Source organism: Mustelus asterias, chromosome 27, assembly GCF_964213995.1.
Source record: "Mustelus asterias chromosome 27, sMusAst1.hap1.1, whole genome shotgun sequence".
Taxonomy (NCBI): domain Eukaryota; kingdom Metazoa; phylum Chordata; class Chondrichthyes; order Carcharhiniformes; family Triakidae; genus Mustelus; species Mustelus asterias.
The window spans coordinates 41,192,248-41,212,453 of NC_135827.1; the positions used below are offsets into that span (position 1 = coordinate 41,192,248).

The window sequence follows — 20,206 nt, forward strand, 5'->3', positions numbered from 1 at the left end:
TGATATCTCCCGGCCTGCTGTGCTACTTGAGCAGTGCTGCCGACTGGGAGAATCCCGGCCATAATATTCCAGCCACATCACTGAAGCAGACAGCGGCAGAGACAGTGTCTGGAGGGAGAAGTTTGAGAGAAAATATAGGAGAGGGGAGCAGGAGGAGAAAAATTAATAACAGATAATAGACTTTTGCAGAAAGTGTGAAAGCAACACAAGACAGACAGATCCATCGCAGTCAACCTCTGGGAAGACACTGACAAGTGGCCAAACCCACATTGCTCCTTTTACTGGTTTCTGAACCTGTATCTGTCTGCTCTGCGAGCCCATTTAGGCACTTATTTTCCAAAGACACTCCTGCCATCAGAATCCATCACTGCAGCTTATTTATATTGCAAGTAATTTGTCTATTTCATGCCCAGTTTGATATCTAGAGTTCGCACCTCTATTGTTAAGCCCCCATTCTCTGGTTCCTGTCAAACATTGGCTGAAATCAGCTCCTTGTTTAAACATTCGACCAGGAGGTGGTATTTTCAGAAAGTGAAGGGCTTCCATTCTTCCCAGCGTGTTTGAGGTGGAAGTGGCTATTCATGGTCGCCTGACTAATGCAGCCCATCTCCCTGAGAAGTTTCAAGATGTCATTTCTGAATTTGACCCCAATGAACACATAGAGGACGGGATTCAGGCAGCTGTGACTGAATCCAACACTCTCTGACACCATAATGGTAAATGTCAGCTTTCTGTAGAAATCACAACCTGCATTGATCACATCGAGCATGCGCAATGTTTTGATGAATATTGCCACGTTGTAGGGAGTCCAGCAAATGAAAAACATGGCAGTGACTGTCAGCACCACCTTGACAGCCTTGTGCCTCTCAAAGTTCTGCGCCTTGCACAGGGTTCTAACCACTTTACTATAACAGTAACACATGACAGCAAGCGGCAAGGAAAAGCCAATCCCATGGTACAAAATCTGCTCTACTAACAGCCAGTTGTTAGCCCTGATGTCGTCTGATGGGTAGGTGCATTTGGTCTCATTTGAGGGCAAGAGCGTCTCAACTTTTAAGAAGATTAGAGTGGGAATTTGGAGGATGAAACCTGTCCCCCAGACAGCTGAGCAGACCAGGTGAACATACTTGGCTTTGCGTTTTTTGTAAGTCTGAACTGCGTGGACAATGGCGAGGTAACGGTCAAAGCTGATGCACCCCAACAGCAAGCTGTTGCAGAAGAAGTTGAGCTTGTGGATGGAACCTATCAGTTTGCAAAGGAAGACACTAAAGTGCCAGCCAAAAATTCTTTCAATGGCAAAAAATGGTAGGACCAGAACAAGGAGCAGGTCTGCCATTGCCAGGTGCAGCAAGTAGTTATCAGTCGGAGTCCTCGAATGCCTGTAACGCAGCAGAATCAGCATCACCAGACCATTTCCAATGGTCCCAAACAAGAACACTAAGAAATAAACAATGGGTACAATGACTTTCTGGAAATACTGGGGGGTTTCATCCTCTTCAGAACAGTACGTTTCTCCATAATCAGCAGTAGTCGTATCATTGCCAACATAGTCCAGAGGCCAATATTCCTGAAAGGAAATTTACAAACACTGAACATGAAAGTGGTTTCAGAAACAATTGATCCATTAAATTGAAAACATGTCAACCTTATTCTTCCCACAAACGGTGTCACACTTCCTTGTGTCTCAGTATTTAACTATCAAAGCAGCTCAGACTTTCAGATCAGGTACCCTCTGACCTCAACTGGGCAGTGGGTAGGGAAATTGGCAGGTCATGTTGCAGCTGTACAGAACTTTAGTTAGACCTCATTTAGAATATTGTGTACAATTCTGGTCGCCGCACTACCAGAAGGATATGGATGCTTTGGAGAGGGTACAGAAGAGGTTTACCAGGGTGTTGTCCGGTCTGGAGGATATTACCTATGAGAAGAGGTTGGATAAACTCGGTTTGTTCTCACTGGGACAGTGGAGGTTGAGGGGTGACCTGATAGAGGTTTACAAGATTATGAGTGGCACGGACAGAGTGGATGGTCAGATGCTCTTTCATAGGGTAGAAAAGTCAGGTACGAGGGGACATAGGTTTAAGGTGCGTGGGGAAAAGTTTAGAGGAGATGTGCGAGGCAAGTTTTTACATAGAGGGTGGTGAATGTCTGGAATGTGCTGCCCGGGAGGTGGTGGGAGCAGGTACGATAGCGGCATTTAAGGGACAACTAGACGAATACATGAATAGGATGGGAATGGAAGGATACGGACTCTGTAAGTGAATACGGTTTTAGTTTAGGCAGGCATCGTGACTGGCGCAGGCTTGGAGGGCCGAAGGGCCTGTTCCTGAGCTGCACTGTTCTTTGATGTGGAGATGCCAGCGTTGGACTGGGGTGGGCACAGTAAGAAGTCTCACAACACCAGGTTAAAGTCCAACAGGTTTATTTGGAATCACGAGCTTTCGGAGCCCTGCTCCTTGATCAGGAGCACCTGATTGTTTTTTTTGGGGCGGCACGGTGGCACAGTGGTTAGCACTGCTGCCTCACAGTGCCAGGGACCCAGGTTCAATTCCCGGCTTGGGTCACTGTTTGTGTGGAGTTTGTATATTCTCCCCGTCTCTGCGTGGGTTTCCTCCGGGTGCTCCGGTTTCCACCCACAGTCCAAAGATGTGTGGATTAGGTGGATTGGCCATGCTAAATTGCCCCTTAGTGCCCAGGGGGACTAGCTAGAGTAAATGCATGGGGTTATGGGGATAAGGCCTGGGTGGGATTGTGGTCGGTGCAGACTCAATGGGCCGAATGACCTTCTTCTACTCTGTAGGATTCTATGATTCTGTGTACTGTTCTTTGTTCTTTGAAATGAGAATGGGTCCTTATTGATCTTGGGGTAAAGAGAGGAGAAATCAGTTCGAATTCCAAGCACCGACTCCTGCTGATACCTGTGACTGTGTTGGGGGGTTAAGGTGAGGATAATGTCCAAATCCCAGACTTCACCAAATTGCTTGGAATGCCAGTCTTCCCATTGCCTACAATGCTCTAATATCAACTCTTTCAGGGTGGAGTTAATGGGAAATCCCATTGACCAAAATATCCCACTGCCAACCAATGGCTCACTGCTTCCCAGCGCGAGAAACACGCTACAGGGAGACCAGAGAATCCTACTCAAATTCTCTTGCACCAGTGTTAATGCACAAGATATTTCTTGGGGATTAAGCGGGATGTGATTTATGAGGAAGCTTCATCATTTCAAGTAAATAAAAACAAAATGTTGGAAATACTCACCAAGTCAGACAGCATCTGTGGAGAGAGAACCAGAGTTAATGTTTCAAGTTAATAAACTTTCATCAAATCTATCAACTCAACCTCAATTTTGAAATTTTAAATGGACCCACCCCAGTCTTATCAACTTTTAGAGGGAGAGTGTTCCAAATTTCCACAGCCCATTGTTTGATTCAATGCTCCCCAACATTACCCAGAATGGCCACACTCTAATTTTAATGATGATAGTTCCTCTCTACCTGCTTTATCAAATCTCATCTTAAACAGCTCCATTAGATCACCTCTTAATCTTCAATACTCAAGGGAGAAAATGATTATAGGCTGTTAACAGGAATTTGATTTTGACAAATGGATTTTAATGTGGGGAAGTGTGAGGTCATGCACTTTGGTAGAAGAAATCAAAAGGTAGATTATTATCTAAATGGAGAGAGACTGCAGGTGAGTGAAATACAGAGGGACCTATGTGTTCCAGTGCATGAATCACAAAAAGCTAGCAGTCAGGTCCAACAAGTAGCTAAGAAGGCAAATGACATTTTGGCTTTTATTGCAAAAATGTTGGAGTTTAAAAATAGGAAGGCTTTGTTGCAATTGTATGGGGTGTTGGTGAGGCCTCACCTGCGTACAGTTTTGGTCTCCTTACTTTAAAAGGGATATAGTAACATTGGAGGCAGTTCAAAGCAGAATTATCAGGCTTATTCCTGGGATGAGAGGGTTGTCCTATCAGGAGAGACTAAATATTCTGGGTCCGTATTCATAGTTTAGAAGAATGAGGGGTGACTTTATTCAAACATACAAGATCCTGAGGGGGCTTGACAGGGAAGATGGTGAGATGTTTTCACTAATGGGAGAGTCTCGAACAAGGGGACATCGCCACAAGATAAAGGACCGGTCATTTAAAACTGAGATATGTAGAAATTTCTTCTCGCAGAGGGTGATGAATCTCTGGAGTTCTCTGCTCCAAAGGATGGTGGAAGCTGGTTCATTAGAAGTATTTAAAGTGGGGGTGGATAAATATTTGATAGATCGAGAAATAGAGAGCGATGGGGGAAATGGCACAGAAAGGAGTTGAGGCCAGCAGAGATCAGCTATGATGGTACTGAATGGCGGGGCAGGTTTGAAGGGCTGGTGGCCACTCCTGCTTCTATTTCTTGTGTTCTTGTGTGTTTTGTGGGGGATGTGGAGGGAATTTAACAGCACAGTGTGGGGAAAGGATGCAACACATTTGCTGTTTTAGAGATTGCAGCTGCTGTGTCCGGAATTCACACTGAGATCTACACAAACCAAGTTATCATCTGCTGTCTGCTGTGGTCTCAGAGAAGACAGAACCTTCACCACAGTCCCAGGAGGCTGAAAACAAATGTTATTCTAAATAAAATGGATCAAACCAGAACCTTACTAATTTAGAGAGTTTATTTTGAGACAACTGCTATTTATTTCCTAAACCACCATCATTCTCAGTTGTTCTAAAGCTCTTTTAATATTCATTCAGCAAAAACCCCACTCTGCTCACCTTTGGGCACAAAATGTTTATGATGTCTTCACACTTGCCTGCCTCTTTGCAAACTGTGTTGCACAATTCAATCAGCCCACAGCAATAGGTGACTGGGACACCAATATTACAGCAAGAATTCAATACAGTTTCATCCCAATAGAGAGAGTGACAAGGAAGGTTGGAAATTGTTTTTGTTGGAGCATGGAATGCTTTTCCACAGGTAATGGTTGAGGAGGAAACCATTTGGTTCGAAAGCACTGCTCCTAATTGAGTCTTTTAAGGGAAAATTGAATGAAACCTTTGAGGCAGTGAACGATATATGACTCTGGGGAATGAATGGAGCAGTGGAATTAGTTTGGGATTACATACCAACATGCGAATTAGGAGCAGGAGTAGGCCACACAGCCCCTCAAGCCTGCTCCGCCATTCAATAAGATAATAGTTGATCTGATTGTGACCTCAACCTTACATTCCTGTCTACCCCGAGTACCTTTTACCCGCACCCCCCCCCCTTAGTTTTAGATTCTCCCACAAGAGGAAACATCGTTTCCATATCCACCCTGTCATTACCCCTTAGGATCTTAAAGGTTTCTATCAAGTTGCCTCTTACTCTTCTAAACTCTAGTGAACATGAACCTAACCTCTCCAACCTTTCCTCATTAGACAACCCGCCCATTCCTGGTATTAGTCTAGTAAACCTTCTCTGAACTGTTTTAATGCATTTATATATTTTCTTAAATAAGGAGACCAATACTGTACACAATACTCCAGATGTGGTCTCACTAATGCCCTGGACAACTGAAGCATAACTCCCCTACTTTTGTATTCAATTTCTCTCACAATAAGCAACAATATTTGCAGTCTGACAGGTATTCCTAAAGACACCAGCAAAGCAAAGATCCCAGCAAAGCCTGATGGTTAAAAGAGCTAACTCTGTATCAGGCTAAAGACTGTGGGAGCAGCAAAGGACAGGATGTACAGCAATGAACAAACAAGGGAATTGATTGGACAGTGACTGTTGCTATGCCTTGAACAAACAGAGATCAAACACACAGATCCCTGTGTCATGTTCCTGAGAGAATTATGACTTCCTGACAGAGGCACAACCCTCAGTATTCGTGACCAAAAAGATTGATTAGTGCCTGTCCTTGGAGTACATGACTGGAAACATGATCAGAATCAGTAGAATTTCTTTAAGGAGAAGAGACACAGGGACATAGGCAGCAGTGACCCGGGATCAACCACTGTCAAAGCAAGATCCCGAGCCTGGGTCTCGGAGACATTGGAATAAAACCCATCAGCAGGGAATCTGATCAGTTCACCTCGCTGTGGGTAGTATCTCCAAGTCTTGATACTTTGTGATGTTTTGATACCTTTTGAATGCTTGTGTAGCGAAGCAAGTCAGAGACTCGTTATTTTGTGCATAACAAGTTTGATACCTGGTGTAATTTTGTGGTAACTTGGTACAGTACAAGAAAGGAGATCTGTTGTACAATAATTTAAGAGTTTGAGTGTCCACAGCGTTCGTTGACCAGAGTTCAAGGGCAACACATTCTACTAACTTTCCTAATTACTTGTTGTACCTGTTACCAGCCATTTGTGCTTCATGCACTGGGACACCCAGATCCCTCTGCACCTCAGAGCTCTGCCATCTCTCCATTTAGACAATAAGCTTCTTTTTTATTCTTCCTGCCAAAATGGACAATTTCACGTATGCCCACATTATACTCCATTTGCCAGATTTTTGGCCACTCATTTAACCTATAATCCCTTCGTAGTCTCCTTATGCTCTCTTCACAATTTACGTTCCTACCTATCTTTGTATTGCCAGAAAATTTAGCAACCATACCTCCAGTCCCTTCATTCAAGATAGTTTTATAAATTGTAAAAGTTGAGGCCCCAGCACAGATCACTGTGGCACACCACTCACCACATCCTGCCAACCTGAAAAAGACCCACTTATGCCAATTCTGTTTCCTGGTAGGGAGCCAATCTTCTATCCAATGCCAATATGTTAACCCCTATACCGTGAGCTGTTACTTTCCACAATAACCTTTGATGTGGCACCTTATCAAATGTCTTCTGGAAATCTAAGTACAGTACACCTACCAGTTCCTCTTTATCCACAATACATGTGACTCATAGAATTATAGAATCGTAGAGTCCCTATAGTTCAGATGGAGGCCCAGCTGTACCGACTCTCCAACAGATCACCCCACCCATACCTTATCCCCATGACCGCACATATTTTCCCCTCTAATCCCCCTAACCCTGCACATCTTGGGACACTAAGGGGCAATTTAGCATGGCCAACCCACCTAAACTGCATATCTTTGGACCGAGGGTGGAAACCAGTGCACCCGAAGGAAACCCACACAGACACAGGGAGAATGTTCAAACTCCACACAGACAGTGACCCAAGGCTGGAATCGAACCTGGGTCCCTGGCGCTGTGAGGCAGCAATGCTAACTACTGAGCCACTGTGCCACCCCTTCAAAGAGCTCCAATAAATTGGTTCAACATGATTTCCCTTTCACAAAACCATGTTAACTCTGCCTGATTATCCTGAATTTTTCCTTCTATAACTTCTTTAACAATGGCTTCTTTGGGATTGATACAGAGTTGAAGACAGCAAGCTGGACAGTGGCATCAGTGACTCAGAGTTCTGGGGGGAGAGCAGGGAGATTCATAAGGCTGGAGGAAGACACTGAGATAAAAAGAGGAAAGGTCATGAAGGAATTTGTAAAGTTAAACTTTAAAGTTTATTTATCAGTGTCACAAGCAGGCTTACATTAACACTGCAATTAGGTGACAGTGAAATTGAGAAGGAGTACTTTGAAATTGAGGCATTACCAGACCAGGCACCAATGTACGCCAGTGAGCGCGGGGATGATGTGTGGCACCTGGTATGTACACGCACACACATGGGGATGATGTGTGGAGCCTGGTGTATACACGCACACACACATGTGCACACATGCACACACGTGCACACACGCAAACTCACTGGAGATGGAGGCTCCACAAATATTCCCACCCTCAATAATTGGGGAGCCCAGCACATCAGTGCAAAAGATAAGGCTGAAGCTTTGCAACAATCTTCAGTCAGAAGTGCCAAGTGGATGATCCATCTCGACCTCTTCCCGAGTTCCCAGCATCACAGAATCCAGTTTTCAAACAATTTGATTCACTCCATGTAATATCAAGAAAAGGTTGAAGGAGCTGAATACTGCAAAGGTTATGGGTCTTGATAATATTCCGGCAAAGCTACTGAAGATTTCTGCTCCTTAACTTGCTGCACTCATAGCCAAGCTCTCCCAGTACAGCTACAACATTAGCATCTACCCAGCAATGTGGGAAATCGCCCAGGTCTGTCCTGTACACTAAAATCAAGACAGATCCAACCTGGCCAATTATCGCCCAATCAGTCTACTCTCGATCATCAGTAGATGGTGGAAGGGGGTCATCGACAGTGATATCGAGCAGCACCTGCTCAGCAATAACCTGCTCAAGGATGCTCAATTTGGGTTTCACCAGGTTACTCCCAACCTCATTACAGCCTTGGTCCAAACATGAACAAAGAGCAGATGTTTAAGAGGTGAAGTGGGAGTGACTGCCATTGACATCAAAGCAGTTACTCCAATGCACAGCCGTATATAGAGGGCAGTTGGATCATGGAGCTACAATGTGGCTTGTGTAATAGGTTAAACACACTGTCCGTCAACCCTGGGAACCAGCTTTGAAATCTATCATTAAAGATTGAAGTTGCATTTCTATTGTGCTTTTCACAACCTCGGGACGACTTTACCATCATTGCTTTGCTGCAAGTACTATTGTAAGCAGTGGTTGCCAGGGACCCAGTTTCAATTCCGGCCTCAGGTCACCGTCTGTGAGGAGTCTGCACGGGTTTCCTCCGGGTGCTCTGGTTTCTTCCCACAGTCCAAGATGTGCAGTTTAGGTGGATTAGCCATGGTAAATGTGCGTGGTTTGTGGGCCTAGGAGAGGGGGTGGGCCTGGGTAAGATGCTCTGTCGGGGGCTCGTTGCAGACTCAATGGACAGAATGGCCTCTTCTGCACTGTAGGGATTTCATGATTCTATGAATGTAGGAACTGTGGCAGCCTATTTGTACACAGCATGATTCAACAAGCAGCAATGTAATAATGACCTGTTAATGTTGTAAGAAGTTTAACAACACCAGGTTAAAGTCCAACAGGTTTATTTGGTAGCAAAAGCCACACAAGCTTTCGGAGCTCTAAGCCCCTTCTTCAGGTGAATGGGAATTCTGTTCACAAACAGAGCATATAAAGACACAGACTCAATTTACATGAATAATGGTTGGAATGCGAATACTTACAACTAATCAAGTCTTTAAGAAACGAAACAATGTGAGTGGAGAGAGCATCAAGACAGGCTAAAAAGATGTGTATTGTCTCCAGACAAGACAGCCAGTGAAACTCTGCAGGTCCACGCAACTGTGGGAGTTACAAATAGTGTGACATGAACCCAATATCCCGGTTGAGGCCGTCCTCGTGTGTGCGGAACTTGGCTATCAGTTTCTGCTCAGCGACTCTGCGCTGTCGTGTGTCGCGAAGGCCGCCTTGGAGAACGCTTACCCGAATATCAGAGGCCGAATGCCCGTGACCGCTGAAGTGCTCCCCAACAGGAAGAGAACAGTCTTGCCTGGTGATTGTCGAGCGGTGTTCATTCATCCGTTGTCGCAGAGTCGCTGAGCAGAAACTGATAGCCAAGTTCCGCACACACGAGGACGGCCTCAACCGGGATATTGGGTTCATGTCACACTATTTGTAACCCCCACAGTTGCGTGGACCTGCAGAGTTTCACTGGCTGTCTTGTCTGGAGACAATACACATCTTTTTAGCCTGTCTTGATGCTCTCTCCACTCACATTGTTTTGTTTCTTAAAGACTTGATTAGTTGTAAGTATTCGCATTCCAACCATTATTCATGTAAATTGAGTTTGTGTCTTTATATGCTCTGTTTGTGAACAGAATTCCCACTCACCTGAAGAAGGGGCTTAGAGCTCCGAAAGCTTGTGTGGCTTTTGCTACCAAATAAACCTGTTGGACTTTAACCTGGTGTTGTTAAACTTCTTACTGTGTTTACCCCAGTCCAACGCCGGCATCTCCACATCATGACTGTTAATGTTTCCCAGTGATGTTGCTTGAGAAACAGGATGGGCAACAAATCCTGCCAGCAACACCCATGATTCATGAAAGAATAAAAGGAAAACAAGGCAGATGGGACCTCTTGTAAATGTCTCCTCTAAAAAACACACAACACGGCGCCTGCTATGTATTGACCCTCCAACAGTGCAGCACTCCCTCAGCAATGACCCTCCGACAGTGCGGCACTCCCTCAGCAATGACCCTCCGACAGTGCGGCACTCCCTCAGTACTGACCCTCCGACAGTGCGGTACTCCCTCAGTACTGACCCTCCGACAGTGCAGCACTCCCTCAGTACTGACCCTCCGACAGTGCAGCACTCCCTCAGTACTGACCCTCCAACAGTGCGGCACTCCCTCAGTACTGACCCTCCAACAGTGCGGCACTCCCTCAGTACTGACCCTCCAACAGTGCGGCACTTCCTCAGCAATGACCCTCTGACAGTGCGGCACTCCCTCAGGACTGACCCTCCGACAGTGCGGCACTCCCTCAGTACTGACCCTCTGACAGTGCGGCACTCCCTCAGCAATGACCCTCTAACAGTGCAGCACTCCTTCAGTACTGACCCTCTGACAGTGCGGCACTCCCTCAGTACTGACCCTCTGGTCAGTAAATTTGCAGATGACACTAAGATTGGTGGCATAGTGGACAGTGAAGATAGTTATCTCTGATTGCAAAAGGATCTTGATCCTTTGGGCAACTGGCTGACGGATGGCAGATAGAGTTTAATTTAGATAAATGTGAGGTGATGCATTTTGGTAGATTGAACCAGGGCAGGACTTACTCAGTTAATGGTAGGGCGTTGGGGAGAGTTACAGAACAAAGAGATCAATGGGTACATGTTCATAGCTCCTTGAAAGTGGAGTTACAGGTGGACAGAGTGGTGAGGAAGGCATTCAGCATGCTTGATAGAGAGTTCAATCCTGATAAATGGAAAGTGATGCATTTTGGTAGAAATAATGTAGGGAGGAGCTATACGATAAATGGCAGAACTATAAAGGGTGTAGATACGCAGAGGGACCTGGGTGTGCAAGTCCACAGATCCTTGAAGGTGACGTCACAGGTGGGGAAGGTGGTGAAGAAGGCATATGACATGCTTGCCTTTATAGGACAGGGCATAGAGTATAAAAGTTGGGGTCTGATGTTGCAGATGTATAGAACGTTGGTTCAGCCGCATTTGGAATACTGCGTCCAGTTCTGGTCGCCACGCTACCAGAAGGACGTGGAGGCTTTGGAGAGAGTACAGAGGAGGTTTACCAGGATGTTGCCTGGTATGGAGGGGCTTAGTTATGAGGAGAGATTGGGTAAACTGGGGTTGTTCTCCCTGGAAAGATGGAGGATGAGGGGAGACTTAATAGAGGTGTATAAAATTATGAAAGGCATAGATAGGGTGAACGGTGGGAAGCTTTTCCCCAGGTCGGTGGTGACGTTCACGAGGGGTCATAGGTTCAAGGTGAAGGGGGGGAGGTTTAACACGGATATCAGAAGGACATATTTTACACAGAGGGTGGTGGGGGCCTGGAATGTGCTGCCAGGCAAGGTGGTAGAGGCGGACACACTGGGAACGTTTAAGACTTATCTAGATAGCCATATGAACGGAGTGGGAATGGAGGGATACAAAAGAATGGTCTAGTTTGGACCAGGGAGCGGCACGGGCTTGGAGGGCCGAAGGGCCTGTTCCTGTGCTGTATTGTTCTTTGTTCTTTGTTCTTGATTTTGTTGGTCAGAACACTGAATACAGGAATTGGAATGTCTTGTTGAAGTTGTACAGGACATTGGTAAGGCTACACTTGGGATACTGTGTACAGTTCTGGTCACCCTATTATAGAAAGGATATTATTAAACTAGAAAGAGTGCAGAAAAGATTTACTAGGATGCTACTGGGACATGATGGATTGAGTTATAAGGAGAGGTTGGAGACTGGGACTTTTTTCTCTGGAGTGTAGGAGGCTGAGGGGTGATCTTATAGCGGTCTATAAAATAATGAGGGGCATAGATCAGCTAGATAGCCAATATCTTTTCCTAAAGGTAGGGGAGTCTAAAACTAGAGGGCATAGGTTTAAGGTGAGAGGGGAGAAATACAAAAGTGTCCAGAGGGACAATTTTTTTACACACAGGGAGTGAGTGTCTGGAACAAGCTGCCAGAGGTAGTAGTAGAGGTGGGTACAATTTTGTCTTTTAAAAAGCATTTAGACAGTTACATGGGTAAAATGGGTATAGAGGGATTTGGGCCAAATGTGAGCAATTGGGATTATCTTAGGAGTTTAAAACAAAAAGGGCAGCATGGACAAGTTGGGCCGAAGGTCCTGTTTCCATGCTGTAAACCTCTATGGCTCTATAACTCTGACAATGTGGCACTCCCTCATTGCTGCCTTTATGCTACAGCTGAACTGACATTCCACTAGTGGTGACTAGTTCAGCTGCCTGGAACCCTAAACCTCTCCAATTCTCCACTCCACTTTTAGACTTCCCTCTTTGAGCAAACCTTTGGTTACCTTTATTAATATCTTCTCATATGGGTGCCTTTATGTTTGATAATATGCCTGTGAAGCTCCCTGGAATATTTTATTACTTGAAAGACAGGCACAATGTAAATTGGTTGTTGTTGTTGTTGATAATTGGTTGTTGTTGCTAATGGCCAGCACCCTCAAAGCACTCCCACATAATCTAATAATCCAGAAGATGCTAAATCAATTCCTGCTGTTTGAAAATTTGAATTTAGATTTTTTTTCATTTGGAAATCGGTAGAAGTGACCATGAAGCCATTAGATTGTTATTGAAAGTCAACTGGATCCCTGAAGTTCCATTTGGATGGAAACCTGTCATCCTTACACAGTCTGACCTCTATGAAACTCCAGTCCCACGCCAGTCTTTTAAAAGCCCTCGGAATGTTCCAGCAAGTCATTCTGTTGTATCAAACCACTACAAAGAAGGTGGTTTACATTCTCTGCGCAATAAGAGTGCCAACAACACCCACATCACGAGAATGAGCTTAAAATGCAGTATGATGATGGTTCTAAAATGATAGGAAATGGAAATAGCAGTAAAATATATCTGTTGATGCACAGAATGATTAGAAACTGAGTACATCATAAATAGAGAGTCAAAGTTGGGAATTTTGTGCAGAGGGAAGGGGGTACGACTGCTTTTCTTGCACCTGAGCCTCCCACGCCCCCTGCCCACATTCACCTTTTAGTTTAAAGCTCTGTCTAGAGTTCTAATTATAAAAAGAAACAGCTGTGAGGAAGGACCTTGGCTCAGGAGAGCAGGAACTAGGATTAGTGTGGTGAAAATAAGAATAAAGGGACAGAAAACCACTGTGACTAGTTAATAGGACCCCCAGCAATACAGGTACTGCTCAAACCTGTATTGATCAAGAAATTAGAGAAGTTTGTAGCGATGGCAATGCAGTGAACGTGGGGAGACTTTAATCTTCATATAGACTGGATAAACTAAATCAGCAAAAGTAATTTGAAGGTAAGTTTGTGGAATGTATTTGAGCCAGTTTTCCAGAAAACTACATTGGGAGACCAGCCAGGAAAGAGGTTATTTTGTTTTGTTTTTTGTGTAAAGACACAGGGTTAATAAATAATTTCATCATTATGGATCGTCTGGGAAGAATGATCATAATACAGTCAATAATACTTCAGCTTTAGACTTATCTAGATCTGTTTCAAACTCATTATGAAAGAGTACTGAACTCAAATAAGGCTAATGACATAGGGACGAGGTGACAAGAGAGATGGTGGTGTCTTTCCACTTAGAAGGGAAACCAGAACTAGAGGGCACAACCTCAAAATAAGGGGGGGCCGGTTCAGAACAGAGTTGAGGGGGAACTTCTTCTCTCAGAGGGTAGTGAATCTCTGGAATTCTCTGCCCATTGAAGTGGTGGAGGCTTCCTCGTTGAATATGTTTAAATCACGGGTAGATAGTTTTCTGATCGATAAGGGAATTAGGGGTTATGGGGAGCAGGCAGGTAAGTGGAACTGATTCGCTTCAGATCAGCCATGATCTTGTTGAATGGCGGGGCAGGCTCGAAGGGCCAGATGGCCTACTCCTGCTCCTATTTCTTATGTTCTTATGTCTCTGGATTAGTAATCCAGAGGCTGAGGCTGATACACTCGGCAGGTGGGTCTGAAACCCATCATGACAACTAGTTGGAATTTAAATTCAATTAATAAATCTGTATTATAGCTAGATTATTAAACTATTGTTGATTGTCATAAAAACCCATCTGATTCACCAGTGCCTTTTTAGGGAAGGAAATCTGCATGTATGACTCCAGATCCATGTGATTCTTAACTGCCCCCTGAAGTGACCAAGCAAACCACTCAGTTCAAGGGCAATTATGGATGGGCAACAAATGCTGGCCCAGTCAGCGATGCCCACATCCCATGGAGGAATAAAAGCACGAGGGGCAGATTGGGAAATTTAGAAGTTTGATGGTGGAGCATGAATATTTAAAGAAACATTTCATAATTGCCCACACTCTCTGCATCGCATATATATGCACTCCGCTGATAAAGAAGAAGAAAACCTCCTTGGGAAGCGAGATCCATCTGGGGCTAACTGAATAGATGAAGGATAGTACTGGATCGAAAGGCTTATTGTGTTGTCAAGAAGAGTAGTAAGTCCGAGGTTTGGGAGAGTTTTAGAAAGGAGTGAGTGAAGGATGAGCAAAAAACTGATAGAGGAAGAAATTAGAACAGCCAGAAATATAAAAGTAGATTGCGAGATATTCTACAACTATGTGAGCTTAGCAAAAGTAAATTGTGGTCCCGCTGAGAGTGAGACAAGAGAAATATGGGGAATAAGAAAATACAGTAAGAAGTCTCACAACACCAGGTTAAAGTCCAACTGGTTTATTTGGTAGCAAAAGCCACTAGCTTTCGGAGCGCTGCTCCTTCGTCAGGTAAGTGGAAGTTCTGTTCACAAACAGGGCATATAAAGACACAAACTCAATTTACAAAATAATGGTTGGAATGCGAGTCTTTACAGGTAAATCTTTACAAAATTCCTTAGATTCTGAAACAACCCCAATGGATTGGAAGGGAGCAAATGTAACACGGCTGTTTAAGAAATAGGGAAGTACAGGCTAGTTGACCTGACATTATTCAAAGTACTGTGCCGAGTGGTGTAGGTGACTACAGTCTCCCAAACGCCCTGAACACTGGCTGTCCTTCTGGTTAAGCCAATTGTTGAGCTGCTTTCTTCACTATTTGCTTCCTGTTTTCCTTACATTAATCCTTCTGGCTGTGATTAAATTCTCTAACATGTCCCAAAAACTTCAATGTGTCTTCTTTTGATATTACTTAAGAGTTCATTCTTCCCATTTAATTCAGTGTTTCTTTGTTCGTTCTTTTCTCCACCCAGTTTATCCTTCAAATCTTTCTTAAGCCCCACATTTCGAATGCTCTGAGTTTCACATTAATAATTAATTACCGAGCTGACAGAGAATTTTCACTCATTGGGGAAAAGCAAGAATCCAATATTAAGGAAATGGTAACATGATTTTATCAAATGGATATCATGTTTGACAAATCTATTAGTTTTTTGAGGATGCAACTGACAGATTAGATAAAAGGGGTTAGGGTGGCACAGTGGTTAGCACTGCTGCCTCACAGCACCACAGATCCGGGCTCAATTCCAGCCTTGGGTGACTGTCTGCGTGGAGTCTGCACGTTCTGCCTGTGTCTGCATAGGTTTCCTCTGGGTGCTCCTGTTTCCTCCCACAATCCAAAAATGTGAAGATTAGGTGGATTGGCCATGCTCAATTGCCCCTTAGTGTCTGAAGATGTGTTGGTCGGGGGGGATTCACAGAGTAAATAGATGAGTCTGGGTAAGACACTCTGTCAGAGAGTCGGTGCAGACTCGATGGGCTGAATGGCCTCCGTCTGTACTGTAGGGATTCTATTAGATTGGATTTTCAAAAGGTCTTCAGTAAAGCATTAAATTGTTGTACAAAATAAAAGTTGTGCGTAATATATTGGCATGAATTGAGGATTGGTTAAAGAACAGAATACAGTAGAAATGAACAGGCCATTTTCAAGTTAGCAGGCTGTTATTAGCAGAATCAGTGCTTAGACATCAGCTAATTACAATCAATTTTTATATTTAGATTGTGAGGCCAAATGTAACATTTTCACGTTTTCTACTGGTTCAAAGCTAATTGAGAAAGTAGGCTGTGAGAAGGACTCAATAGCTCGAAAGAGATATAGTTAGGTTAAGTGAGTGGGCAAGAAGGTGGAAAGGACATGATTGCAGGAGTTCCTCAGGCAAGTACTCTAGGTCCAACTATCTTCAGCTGCTTCATCAATGACCTTCCTTCCATCATAAAGTCAGATGTAGGGTTGTTTGCTGATGATTGCATAATGTTCAGCGCCATTCACTACTCCTCAGATACTGAAGCAGTCTGTGTCCAAATGCAGCAAGACCTGGACAACATTCGGGCTTAGGCTGGTAAGTGGCAAGTAACACTCATATCACATGTGCCAGTCAGCAGTTCAAAAAGCACACCACCACATTTTCAAGGGCAATTAAGGATGGGCAATAACTGCTGACGTGGCCAGCAACACTCACAGACCATAAATGAATAAAAGGCGATGACCATCTCCAGCAAGAATCTAACCATCTCCTCTTAATGTTTGATAGCATTGCTAGCTCTGAATCCCCCATCATCAACATCCTGGGGTTTCCAGTGACCCGATATTGAACTGGACTTGCCATATAAATACTGTGGCTACAAGAGTAGGTCAGAGGCTAGGAATCCTGTGCTGTGTCACCTACCTCCTGACCCCCAAAGCTTGTCCACCATCTACAAGACACAAGTCAACAGTGTGAACGAATACTCTTCATTCGCTTGTATTAGATTTTTACACATGTACCGTAGAAAGCACCCTTTCCAGATGTATCACAGCTTGGTATGGCTCCTGCTCTGTCCAAGACTGCAAGAAACTACAAAGGACTGCGAACGTAGCCCAGTCCATCATGCAAACCAGGCTCCCATCCATTGACTTCATATTACACTTCCCGCTGCCTCGGCAAAACAGCCAGCATAATCAAGGACCCCACGTACCCTAGACTTACTCTCTTCCACCTCCTTCCGTCGGCAATAAGATACAAAAGTCTGAAAACAAGTACCAACCGGTTCAAGAACAACTTCTTCCCTGCTGCCATCAGACTTTTGAATGGTCCTATCATATATTAAGCTGATCTTTCTCTACACCCTATCATTAACTGCAACATTATATTCTGCAACCTCTCCTTTCCTCGTCCCTTATGTACTCTATGAACGGTATGTTTAGTCTGTCTAGCACGCAAGAAACAATACTTTTCACTGTAATTCCAATACCTGACAATAATAAATCAAATCAAATCAGTGCAGCTCCAGGAACACTCGAAAAATTCAACATTATCCTAGGCAAAACAGCCCGCTTGATTGGCACCCCTTCCACAAACATTCAATCCCTCCATCACCAATGCACAGTGGCAGCCGTGTATACCATCTACAAGGTACCCTACAGGTACTCATCAAGATTCCTTCGACAGCACTTTCCAAACCCACGACCTCAACCACCTAGAAAGACAAGGGCAGCAGACACACGGGAACACAAGTTCCCCTCCAAGCTACATACCATCTGGAATGGGAAATATATCACTGTTCCTTCACTGTCGCTGGGACGAAATCCTGGAACGCCCTCCCTAACAGTGCTGCAGGTGTACCTACACCTCATGGACTGCAGCAGTTCAAGAAAGCGACTCACCGTCACCTTCTCGAGGGCAATTAGGGATGAGCAACAAACGCAAAATACACATCCTGTTAATGGGGGGAACAAACATGGGGAAGTGAGAGATTTGGGCAAGATGAATAGAAAGTCCAAAGATGTGCGGGTTAGGTTGATTGGCCATGCTAAAATTGGCCCTTAGTGTCCTGGGATACGTAGGTTAGAGGGATTAGAAGGTAAAATATGTAGGGATATGGGGGTAGGGCCTGGGTGGGATTGTGGTCGGTGCAGACTCGATGGGCCGAATGGCCTCTTTCTGTACTGTAGGGTTTCTATGAAAGCAATACGTTTGAATGGTGAGAAATTATTTAATGTTGGTGTTGAGAAGGATTTGGGTGTCCTTGTACAAGAAACACAGACAGCTAACATGTAGGTACAGCAAGCAATTAGAAAGGCAAATGATCTGTTCGCATTTGTTGCAAGGAAGTTGTGATACAAAAGGAAGAAAGTCTTGCTTCATTTGTACAGGTGTTTGGTAAGACTTGGCATACTGTGTACCTCCCTTACCTCGAAAATGATCTCCTTGCCTTAGAAAGGCTGCAACAAAGTTTCACTAGATTGATTCCTGGGATGAGAGGGTTGTCCTATAAGGAGGGATTGGGTCGAATGGGCCCAAACTCTCTGGACTTTAGGAGAATAAGAGGTGATCACATTGAAACATACAATGATCCTGAGAGGACTTGGCACGTTAGCTAATGAGAGGTTGTTTTCCCTGATTGGGCAGTCTAGAACTAGGGGCAATAGTCTCGAGATAGAGCAATCTATCAATCTCTATATTCAATGACTGAGAAGCCACAGTCCTCAGGGGTAGAGAATTCAAAACATTCCCAACCCTCGGTGAAGAAATTTCTCCTCATCTAATAGTAAATGGACCGACAACAGAGTGGGGAATTAATCCAAACGTTACAGCTGACAATAGATTACTCTCATCAATAAACACATTCGATTCAGTATTAGAACACAGGAAAGATTAGCTAAAACATTTTGCTCCATGTAAAATCTAAAAGCTGCACTATGCAAATAATTACACCCAGCACTTTCATTTCCTCTGCTCATTAATCAGCTCCCCAGCCAGTATTAAAACTTTGAAAGATTTAAAAAGCACTCAGAATATTTCTCACCTGTTATTACCAATTCCCCTCATCACATCCCAAAAATAAAAAATCAGGAATACTTACATCAGAGAAGTTTTCTAAATTGAGCCTCATCTTGGACATTTACACCCAGGTAATAAATTTTACTGAAATGTGGATGAGTTGTCTGTGAGTTGCGCTAACACATTGTTGTCACCCTTGAATGTGCACAACTGCCACTATCCAACTACAAAATCTCGTTTGCAAAGATTTTTTAAAAATGATTGACACTCCCCCTGTCTGACAAATTTAAATAAAGGGGACGGTCAGGCAGCTGCTGGGAATTTTCCCTTTTATTCCTTAATTTGCATTGTTAACTTCTATCAGTCAATATGACTGTAAGCAGCTATTCGGAGGAGATAAAGGAATGACTTGCATTTATATAGCGCCTGAGCAATCTCTGGATGTCCCAAAGCACCTCGCAGCAAATGAGAGCTTCAAGTTTTTAGGTTTCCAGATCACCTACAACCTGTCCTGGTCCCCCCATGCTGACGCTATAGTTAAGAAAGCCCACCAACGCCTCTACTTTCTCAGAAGACTAAGGAAATTTGGCATGTCAGCTACGACTCTCACCAACCTTCACAGATGCACCATAGAAAGCATTCTTTCTGGTTGTATCACAGCTTGGTATGGCTCCTGCTCTGCGCAAGACCACAAGGAACCACAAAAGTTTGTGAATGTAGCCATCACGCAAACCAGCCTCCCATCCATTGACTCTGTCTACACTTCCCGCTGCCTCGGCAAAGCAGCCAGCATAATTAAGGACCCCACGCACCACGGACATTCTCTCTTCCATCGGGAAAAAGATACAAAAGTCTGAGATCACGTACCAACCAACTCAAGAACAGCTTCTTCCCTGCTGCTATCAGACTTTTGAGTGGACCTACCTTGCATTAAGTTGATCTTTCTCTACATCCTAGCTATGACTGTAACACTACATTCTGCACTCTCTCGTTTCATTTTCTGTGAACAGTATGCTTTGTCTGTATAGCGTGCAAGAAACAATGCTTTTCACTGTATGCGAATACATGTGACAATAATAAATCAAATCAAATCAAAATCATTGCTGCAAGGACCAATTTATCGCAAAAAGCCCAATCGTCCATTTTCCAAAATATCAAATAAGGGAGGGTATCGTGGCGCAAAAGAAAGGAATGTCTTGGTGACCAATTAACAGGGAAGAGAACTATCTGAGGATAGGATGGGGAGAAACAGGACCAGACACATTGGACAGGAAAGCAGATTTTTAAGAGGTTTTGGAGATGAGGCAGAGAGGCACCAAGACAAAGTGTTATAGAGATAGTGACAGATGGAACAGAGTCCAATAGTTTGGCGGAGAGAATGGTGAGGCAAAC

General features: G+C 44.2%; 1 protein-coding gene across 1 annotated transcript; it reads right to left on the reverse strand.

The window, feature by feature from the left end:
• Positions 1-137: 137 nt before the first annotated feature.
• LOC144480051 (C-X-C chemokine receptor type 5-like) lies at positions 138-19,031 on the reverse strand. The gene is made up of 2 exons (XM_078199213.1): positions 18,893-19,031; positions 138-1,588 (listed from the first exon to the last, which is right to left on the reverse strand). Exon 2 carries the CDS (start codon positions 1,400-1,402, stop codon positions 497-499), a length of 906 nt encoding a protein of 301 aa, XP_078055339.1. The 5' UTR covers positions 1,403-1,588; positions 18,893-19,031; the 3' UTR covers positions 138-496.
• Between the last annotated feature and the right edge of the window lie 1,175 nt (positions 19,032-20,206).

What these genes read in the sequence shown, in the direction of transcription:
- LOC144480051 (XM_078199213.1), bottom strand. Translation starts at nt 1,402, where the DNA reads ATGCTGATTCTGCTGCGTTACAGGCATTCGAGGACTCCGACTGATAAC.